The sequence below is a fragment of the Rhinolophus ferrumequinum genome, chromosome 11, assembly GCF_004115265.2.
Source record: "Rhinolophus ferrumequinum isolate MPI-CBG mRhiFer1 chromosome 11, mRhiFer1_v1.p, whole genome shotgun sequence".
Taxonomy (NCBI): Eukaryota; Metazoa; Chordata; class Mammalia; order Chiroptera; family Rhinolophidae; genus Rhinolophus; species Rhinolophus ferrumequinum.
Window position 1 is genome coordinate 75,021,516 of NC_046294.1, and position 10,585 is coordinate 75,032,100.

General features: G+C 34.2%; 1 protein-coding gene across 5 annotated transcripts in view; it reads left to right on the forward strand.

Moving 5' to 3' along the window:
• GRIA4 (glutamate ionotropic receptor AMPA type subunit 4) overlaps window positions 1–10,078 on the forward strand; it is a 368,916-nt gene extending 358,838 nt beyond the window's left edge. Inside the window, exons 15-17 of one of the 5 annotated variants that reach the window (XM_033120549.1) lie at window positions 1,061–1,175; window positions 3,410–3,657; window positions 7,719–7,854. In XM_033120549.1, coding sequence (XP_032976440.1) covers window positions 1,061–1,175; window positions 3,410–3,655 — 361 coding nt within the window. In that variant the 3' untranslated portion in view covers window positions 3,656–3,657; window positions 7,719–7,854. Of the gene's footprint in view, window positions 1–1,060; window positions 1,176–3,409; window positions 3,658–7,718 lie in introns of all 5 variants that reach the window. The other 4 variants (XM_033120547.1, XR_004424402.1, XM_033120550.1 and 1 more) reach the window with 4 other exon arrangements.
• The last annotated feature ends 507 nt before the right edge of the window (window positions 10,079–10,585 follow it).

Consider the following 10,585-nt stretch of genomic DNA (forward strand, 5'->3'; position numbering starts at 1 on the left):
AGCAAAAAAGAAACAAAAACCAACCAACAACAAAAGATGCTAGGAGTTACTGCTTCCCATCCATCTTCTTGCCCCTTATTTTATACACTCAGAGGTTAACATGGGAATGGAAACAGAAAGAATTCTTAGATTCCTTGAACATTGATGCTGAGTGATGACTGACCCTTTCTTCCTTGAGACTCCTTATAAAACATTTAGTATTGAAGGACTCAAAGAGGGTAGGAAAAAAAAAAAGGATTTTATAGTAAGAGGAGATTGTCTATTGATAAAAATCTTGTTTACCCCTAACCTATCATGTATGTGTTGGTAAGAATTCATATAGTATATTATGATCACTTCCCTTTGTACTTAGAACATATTAATAAGGTAGACATGAGATGAATGAAAAGTGCTTCTGGTGAAAGTAGGTTAAATAATGTAGTTTAGAAGGAAAATATCAGTCTGGCCTTATATTTTAAAACAATAATGTACACATGTGTTTATAAGGACCTTCCTCTGTATGAGGGGGCCCTTAGTAACACTTGAATCACCCTCCTCTTTTAATTCAGTCCTGGTGAGAGTGGTGAAGGATATCATTTCATGATGGGCACTGTAGACATCCTTTTATAGCATAAAGTAAAATCCCACTAGCTGAATCATAATGCAAGTGAGAAATGAAACCAGTCCTATCTAGCTTCTATTTAAGTCTGTCTGTCAACCTGCAGCCATTTACCTCATGAAAGCGGGGGAAAAAAGGAGCTTCTGGATTTTGAATGACTCCCACGTTCGTATAGGGAAAATTGGAAACACTCAAGAAACCCAACTCAGGCCAATAGTTTTGGATTCACAGTAATTGCATACATTTTATTTAAAACTTCTCCCTAGCAGTATGTGCCTGTTACCTAAAGCGATGGAGCAGGCCCCAGTTTTATGTCTGGTTCTAAACCTGGGTCTACAGTACAAGACATAGCATCTGCTGTGGCCTCTGCTCTGTCACTTTGCCATGCGATTCTAATGTAGTTTTACTTGAATAACATAAAATAACATATATAATGTTATTTATGTTATTTTCCACGTGAAGAACTCCTGTAAACCTTGCCGTTTTGAAACTCAGTGAGGCAGGCGTCTTAGACAAGCTGAAAAACAAATGGTGGTACGATAAAGGTGAATGTGGACCCAAGGACTCTGGAAGCAAGGTCAGTCGCTGCAGTTCGGGACCTCCTCTTGTGTTCACAAAGCAGTAAATGGGAGCAATTGTAAAAAAAAAAAAAAAAAAAAAAAGTATATGGAAACAGTTAAAAACTAAACATTTCTCTATACACTGCCTAAATTAGAAGCTAGTATAAATTTCAGCCACAGGACTGTCTTTTCAGAAAATTGCAACCTGCTCCCCAATATTAAGACTTTTAAATAAATTTAAATTAACTACAAAAATATATAAAATTATAAAATTCCTTATATTATTCTCAAACTTACGTACCACTAATAAAAGTAGTGATTTTTGGTTAGGTTTTTATTTGTTTTGGAGGCAAAGACCATGAAATTTATTATTTCAAGAATGGATGCATTCTCAAAATAAGAAATGGGAAATTGATCAGTAGTCATTCCGAAAAAGAATTTAAATATTAAATATATCTTATTTGTCATTATATTGCCAACCATTCCACTTTAGTTTGAAGAGACCCTATTTATTATATTTTGTGCTGACAGATAGAGAGAATGAACCTTCGAAATCTATCAGAATGATTCAAATCAATGTTTATGAATAATATCCTCAAGTTCTAAGATCTTTTATTCATGAATTCTTTTTAGAACAACGCAGGAAACTATAGGCCTGATTTTGTTGCATACAAACGAAAATAGTATTACGAACAGTTGTGTTTTCATTCTAAAGAAAAAAAGTAACAATGTATCAGTGAATCTAAATATCGGACTCATTAATAGAATGTAGTAACAGTGCCTTAAAGCCATAACTAAGGACTCTTGGAGTCTTCTTTTATTTTTTTCTGTATCTTCTTTTAGAAAGAAAAATATACATATAAATATTGATTATCCTAAGACTAAACAAATGACTGGCTTAAATAGGAGAAACTCAGCTAATTTAAGAAACAAAGTAAAGTTAATTGATTCCTTTTTAGGGTTTCTCCCTGTATTTTAATCACTTGTGTCTGCCTTTGAACCAGAGTGGAATGGGACAAGCTTGACCAAATAATGAAATAGTTATCCCAAATCCTTATGTGAAGTCTGAGAAGCATAAATAATTGAATGATGATTTTGAAAACGAAGTTACCTAAACTTTAGGCCCAATAAGTTGATGTCATGGCTAAGTGGACAGTGTACATAGTACCTCTTTGGATTACGAACTCTTCTAATAAAACTATTTAAGTGTCTAAATCACATTTTACATGAAACATACTGCTGAGGAGATGATGGCCAGAGGGCATCCTTCAGGCAGTCTACCCACAATACTTTTTAAATAACGTTATATAATATAGATACTTACAATTTATGAAAAAGTTCTGAATTCTTATTACAATTTTAATGTCTTCCAATCATTTGCTTAACTATTTCTGAATTTATTATGAGCTATGTATACTAAAGCTCTAGAGATATGTCTAAAATATTAACTGATTAAGGGTTTTTAAGTGGTAATGGAATCATATTTTTAAATCAATAAAAATAGTTATAAATTTGCCCATATGTAATTTATTTCTCAATTGACCAAATAGTTTGTGTATTTTAAAAAGTTATCTTGAAAAAAAGTTACCTCAGTATGATGCATATATAATTATTCCTAAATAGTACATAATATGTAAAAGTGACACTTTCCAGAAGATTTCCCACACAGACGTGACTGAAAGAACAAATAATATATGTGTCCACTAGCATATTATTTGCATATATTTGGTAAAGTAATAATGAACAAAATGTGAAATTTCTAGCTTAAAAAACCTTAGTTCCTTAAATAGGAAATGTGAAGTTAGATTTATTCAAGAGAAATTTCAAACATTAAAAGTATGTTTCAATGGCAGGAAAGCCAAAAGAGGTCCCTCTCCCATGTAATTGTGTTTTAAACATTTCATTGTCAAACTTAACAGTAATAAACCCACTTCTGCCACCCTATGTAAATATATAAATGCTTATTATGACTAACTATAGTGGGTTTTGTTGCATATTTAATAATAATTAACATATTGCATATTTTATTGAATATAATTATGGACAATTTATTGGTAATCATAATTTCTCTTCTTCTGAGAGCTATGAACTTTATGTTTAAATCTGTAAACCTACATTAGTGATTTATACATGTAAATAATTTTAGGTTAAATTAGCATTTGTGTTAATTAGCTGTTTGGATTTCATGTGTTCTTTTATGTTCTGGATGTGACATTTCCACAGTTAACTGAGGTGTCTTTATTCCCGGCAGGACAAGACGAGTGCCTTGAGCCTGAGCAACGTAGCAGGCGTCTTCTACATTCTGGTTGGCGGCTTGGGCTTGGCAATGCTGGTGGCTTTGATAGAGTTCTGTTACAAGTCCAGGGCAGAAGCGAAGAGAATGAAGGTGGCAAAGAGTGCACAGACTTTTAACCCAACTTCCTCGCAGAATACCCAGAATTTAGCAACCTATAGAGAAGGTTACAACGTATATGGAACCGAAAGTATTAAAATTTAGGGGTAGGACTTAGGGCCTACTACAGTGAGTGGGTGATGCATCCTGTAAACTCAGTGTTGTGACCTGTCTGTCCAGTGGTGGTATTGCTTGCTTCTAATTAGAGCTTTATATTTTTTAAAACTTCAGTGCAAAGTGGTTCAGTTTTCTTTGGCTGCAGATGTACTGTTCAAAACTATATGTTGCCAATAGATATCTGCATTGAAAGGATCAGAATTGCTCTGTGAAATGATTTAAACAGTATTATTTCACCCAAAAATTGACAGAAGCTGGAAATTAGATCTGGATTTCCTTGTACACTGACCAGGCTAATCTTCTCTGGAATAATTCAATTTTAGAATAAGTGCTAATCAAATAAGCATAAAACCTGATTCAAATGATCAAAGCTTACACAGCTTCCAGATAAGGTTTTCTGAAAAACCTTTTCTGAGAAACAATATATGATGTAAAAGCCGCAAGGCACATAGCAAATGCTCAAAGAATTTTAGCTCCTATTCTAATTTGCTTTATATTAGCCATCATCCTATATGTTTAAAGAGTAAAACTCGGCTTTTGTTCATCTGACAGTAGTCCTTGAGCCAGACCTTGAGGCAGGAGTGATCATCAGAATATTGACTACAATTCACATTTATTAGATGAAATTCAACTTTTATGTTCACAATATCACTAAGGTGAGCAGACATGTTAGACAATATAGCAGTTTCTCCATCAGAAATGTCAGCAATATATGTGTTCTTTAGGAGGAACTGAGTAAAAGATAAAAATGCAGTGAGTTATGGATTTTTTACTTCAATTGCTTTTAAGTGAGCCAGATCAGCTTGACTTACTCACATACTCTCATCATGTCACAATAAAAAACTGTAGGCATTCAGTGAACTATAGAAGATGGATATCATTTTTTAAGAATCTAAATGTCCACTACTTTTTTCCTCTAATGACAGAAAGTGATTTTAAAATAAGATCTAAAAGCATTTTTTATTGTTCTTCCTAAAATCGAATCTCTAAAATGCGTTTTCTAAAATTATATGTAATTACCAACTGAATTGGCTGCTCATTCTGATTAAAATAATAAATGAGCTTTGAAACCCACAAGAGACATCTAGTGCTTGATGTTACCCTAGGGTCAAAAACCCAGTATAATTTTCATAAGAATGAGATGTGCATCTGAGGTTATGTCAGGTAAACATGCATGACTTCGATATTTATTTATTCATATGAAAGCTATTGAAATACGTTAGTATCTTAAAATGAAGAGCAAAAGCATCCTTTTTTTTTTTACCAAAATCTAATTGTTTTAATCTGTAATCTCAAAATCAATAACTGCACGTAGATAAGCCCCAAGTGGTTCTTTCCCATTTTTTTTTTGTGGGAAAGAATTAAGAACAAAACCCTCAATTCACTCAGATCAGAATGTTGTGAGCATGTCTTCTAATAGCAAATAAATAAATAAATAACTAGGATTATGTCAAGGTCTCTTGGCCATTATATGAGTAATTTCACCTTAATATTTACAGAATTGAGGAGAGATTTTCTCAAACTGAGAAAAACAATACCTGACAAGTTTTCAGAGCCAATTATTTGGACTTCATTCTGAGATGAGTTTTATAAGAAGACTTAAATAAAATTTTTAACCAGTTTATTAAAACTGACTTTCCTTTGGCATAGCAAAAGCATTCCAGCGATCAGGAAGGTCGAAGGACAGGGAAGCAAAGAAAAGAAAAAAGAGCATTAGAAAATTCTAAAAAGAAATACTCATGAATGCCAGTTCATTACAAAGTTCTGGGAAGTTGTTAAATAGATATATAAATTCCCAGGTTATATATATACAATTTACATGTACAATGTTTCTGGAGTCAAAACTTGACATTGCAGTTCATCACATGAATTGCCTTTAGAGCTAGGGTTGAACTTTTAAGACAATAAATATCAAATGAAAATAAAGCATTCATATTCATATGACTTTTTAAAAAGCTTAACGGCATTCAGGGTAAATGATGATCTGCACCTACAGAGAAGACTGTGAGTAAGCAATTTTTATCACACTCCCATATTAAATGACTTTTTCCTTTCAAAAACTCTATTGGCCATTATTATGCAAACAGCTGATAATTTAGATATTACTGTCCCAGAATCTCAAAAACAAAACCTGAAACCTGGTTTCTATATGGTAGAATATTTACTTTAAAAGTGATCAGCCTTCAAAGGGAACACATATATTTAAGGTCATAGCCATTAGTCACAAAACTCTAACCAGATGCAGACCATACGGAAATTTTAAAGAAAGTTTTCCAGCTTGAGCAGCCTCAATAGTTTCACATCAAAATGAACAGAAATGACGTTTTATGGAAGAAGCAAGAGATGTAAGTATAGGAAATAAGAATGCTGAGAACTAAGAAAGCTAAGATTTAAAGAGAAAATAAGGAGTTGGCAAAGATTTATTCACTAATACTCGGTTGCATTAATCTATAGAGAAAGATAAATTATTCAAAACTATAGGGAATCTTTCCTGCTTTGGATGTTTTCCTTTCCTCACAAAGGCACTCAAAAATAGATTTTACGGCAAAAGCTGTCTGCAAAAAATCCTCCAAAAAAAAAAAAAAATCACACTGCTTTTAGTAATTGTATTTTAGTATTTTCTCTTCAGAAAAATTAAAATGAAACAAAACGAAAGCAGCAATTTTTTTTAAACTAATTATTTATTTTACTTAATATTAAATGTTGAAAGGGAATCTGAAGAAATAAATTCAGACTTTGGTCTTGGTTTGTTTTAATTTAGTGAGTAGTAGAGTTTCTGTAGAAATTGTATACTGACTTCTGATTATGAAGATAAGTATTAATTTTTGAGATGGTTCACTAAAGCAGAACTATAAAAAAAAAGAATTATGATCATGACCGGGTTTTTATCATAAATATGTCATTAACTAGCAATTTGACTTCAACTTCCTAAAGTTATCAGGGTGCCTAATCTCTAAATCTTTTCATTATAACAGTTCTAATCCAACTATTAATTTCATTATTTAATATACAATTATTCAATTATTTAAGTTCTAGGGCAGAATAACCTAAAGCATTAGGTTAATTTAAATTCACAACAGGGGATTAAGATACATTATGAGTTATGAGAAAGTTATGATCTAAGCCATAACAAACATAAGAGATATCACATTTACTTTATTTTTCTCTTGAGTTAACATTAAAATTCAGCTCTAGAAAGAATTTTAAGGTAATGAATGAACAGTAGATTTACATAATACTGCTTGTTTCTCCTCTGTGTAATATTATTATCTGCTACCTAATATGACAGAGAACAAGAATTTAATGAGGATTTCAGACACCTGACCCCATAACCTCAATCTGGGAAGTTCCCCAGTGATGACACTTCACGAGGTATTGAAACATGCCCCCTTTTCAGTACACCCCCTTTAAGCACTTAAACCTTCTTAAAATATGAGCCTTAGCTTTCATAGTAGGCATAGAATGAACTTTTTGTCACTAATTGTGCTGTTCTGGGTCATGTCTATAACTGGTGTGAATGAATGAAAGTGTCTGTGGATATATCTGTGTTCGGAGAACAGGAATATCTGTCGTGAACACTCTATGTATATAGTTTGTTTAGACAATTCACAACAATTTAAAGAGTATAATCCTTAAAAAGGATTTTACAAATCCTTATAAGGACATTTTCTAGCAAGACAAAAAGACTCAAGTAAAGAATGGTGTCAAATGTAAAGGAGATTTTAAGCTGGATTAGAAGTGCTAAGGTACACATAAAGTGCAGCAACTTAAAAGATGTGTCCTACCCAGATATGCTTAACAAAACCTAGTTTTGTGATTTTAGAATACGTTCATAAGCAGGTAGGACCACAAATTCTAGATGGATTCATTATTCCCTGTAGTTAAGCGTTTCTTTTCCCGGACAACCAGTTTTCACATGACCAAAAGAATATGGAAAAAATGCAGATGTCTAATTATTGATATTTTGGTGTTTGTTGTGCCCTATTTTGTTAAAGAAACAGAAATAGTGTAACACTCCACATTCTTTCTGTTTCCTTTCCATGCAACCCAGCTGACCTTTTCTGAAGCCATAAGAAACAAAGCCAGATTATCCATCACTGGGAGTGTGGGTGAAAATGGCCGCGTCTTGACGCCCGACTGTCCAAAGGCTGTACACACTGGAACTGCAATCAGACAAAGTTCAGGATTGGCTGTCATTGCATCGGACCTACCATAAAAACCAAAAAAATAATTGAGTGCCTTAATTAAACTGTGTTGGTGACTGATGGGAACGCAGCCCTGAGGGACACGCCACGCGCGGGTCTTCGCTAAATCAATCCCTTGGCTGAGAGCGGGAAGTTCGTCCTAACGCGCCGGACATCAGCAGCAGCAACGTGTGCATGAGCTCAGCTCGGAAACCCAAACTCAGATTTTATATCAGGAAAACTCACAATTTAGGTTTTCTCGGGGAGTGGGTGGGGGGAGCTGGGATGGGTGTATTAACAGCAACAACTTTCACTCGAGTGGACTTAAAAACTAATCAGACTTGCGAGTTAGCTCATCACCTCTGAAGTTCTTGCTCAGAAAGGCCTTGGTCTTCACCGCAAGGGATGAAATAGTTATAGACGTCAATGAACATGCTAACCTGTGTCTCCAGAACACCCATATAATCAATGGAAGACTATCCAGCTGAGAAAACAAATCACTAAACTGTGATAAGAAAATAATATACAAAACATGTAAATCCTGTGAAAAAAAAATTTAGAGGAAGTATTTACACTTACTTTGGAGAAAAATACTGAAACATGCTTGCTTTTTAACTGACGTAAATTCAGTAGAGGACAACACGATTCTTTTTTCTAACCATCTTAGGGAACAATACATTGCAATAATTGATATAAATGCCATCACTGTAATAAACTTTAGAGACTTTTTTTTATAAAAGTTATTGGTCATCATCTTCTTGTTTGCTGTAACCTTCACTCTGTCATGAGTTGGTGTCCACAGATTGCATTTGTCTTACTACCAGGAACAAAAACAAAATGAAGACGACAGTAACGTAAAATCATCAGTCTGCAATGTAGAATCAAAAGAGACTACGGGTCACTCATGTTATCAATATTATTTATAATCTTGTTCTGTGTACAAAATTGTGGTTTTTGTACCCACCAAAAAGAATAAAACAACAGATGTTCTTACAATATCTACAGAGCTTAAAGTTTTTTCTTTTCATTATAAAAGTTATTTGAGATATTATAAGACTATAGGAGGGATTGTAGAAGTGTGGGCCATATCGGAAAATGTAGCTAGCCCTTATTATTTTTGCATATTAAGCTACTCTCTTTTACAGATCTTTGCCTCGTTAGCAGGTTAAATTGTCAAAGATGGAGTTCTTCAATTGGGGAATGAATCATTGTCATAACAACAACATACCCTGTAACAGTGTATTGAAATTTTACTTAACTGTATTTTGCTGCGTAAACTAACATGTGTCTTTGGGTTTCCCCCCATTCTCATTATTCCATTCAAATAATTTGAAGGCACTAATAATGGTTTGTGGTAGATAACAAATGAAGTATTAGTCCTTGTTTTCAACTGGAAATTGTGAAGAAAATTATACCCGTGTTTATTTACAAAAAATCACCTTGTGTTATGTATGGATTAAATGAACATGGTTCAAAAGAAGATTTGAACCATTTGAAATAATGAATAAGTACTGTAATACTTATGAATAAGTACAGATAAACATCACAATACTTAGAGATCTTGGCAGAAAGCACAAGTTAGGATGATTTTGGAAGTCTTTCCTTGAAGGATGAGTTGAGTTTTCTTAGGTAGAGAAGTTAAGAGCCTCATGGATGAGCAGTGGCCAAAGCTGTGCGTGTCAATGGCTTGTTTAAGGAGTGTATGCAACTGGATAGACTGGAGAGAGAGCACAGGGTGTGGTATCATGGAAGATAACCTTGGAAAAGGTGAAGGATTGATCACCTTGCTTCAACTCTCATTCAATCTCTGTGCTGCAGGAAGAACAATCTTTAAAACTTCAAATCTGTTCACACACACACACGTACACATACACACACACGTACACGTACACACACAGTTCCCTCAGGAAAAATTCCAAGCTCATGAGCAGAACAAATGAGTCCCTTTATGACCTGGCCCTTACTTATCTCTTCCATGACTTTTCTCACCCCTATCCAACTTTTCCCCACTGAAAGTGAAACTCAAAAGCAGCACATGGGACTCCGTATTTACTATTTCTTCCGTCTATAACTCTTCCCAATCTCCTCTTTACTTGACTAACTTGTACTCATCCTTCAGTACTCAAATTGAATTTTACCTGCTCTGGGAAGATTTCCATCTACCACCTCTACCTATGAGACTGAGTTAGGTGCCCTTTTAATGTTTTCTCCCCATCACTGCACTTCCCATACTGCATTGTAATTGCCTGTGTACTTGTCTGTATAACTACTAGACTGTAAGCTCCTTGAGGGCAGGGACTGTGTCTATCTTGTTCACAGTTGTATCCCCAGCACCCAGCACAGTGCCTGGCATATTGTAGGTGCTTAATAAATATTTGTTGAATGAATAAATGAATTGAATTGAATTAATTTGATTAAGTGGAAGCAGAAAGACAACATCTTTCCTCATTAACAGAGTATGTGTTAATTGCATAACGAGTCAAAAGGCTGAAGGTTGGCTGATTGCATGACATTGTCCACCTCACTGGAAGGAGGGGTGGGGGGGAAGACCTGATGAATTTTCTGATCCAAAGGGAAGAAGGTATTCCATGTAATTTTACCTAGCAGTGGAATAATTTGTTTAGCTAGGAAAATTGTCATAAGATAGTGAACTAACCCAAAACAGGGTTTTGGTTTGGTTTTTAGTCATACTTCCAAATATATCTTTCATTTAAGTCTAAGTGGATTCGTGATG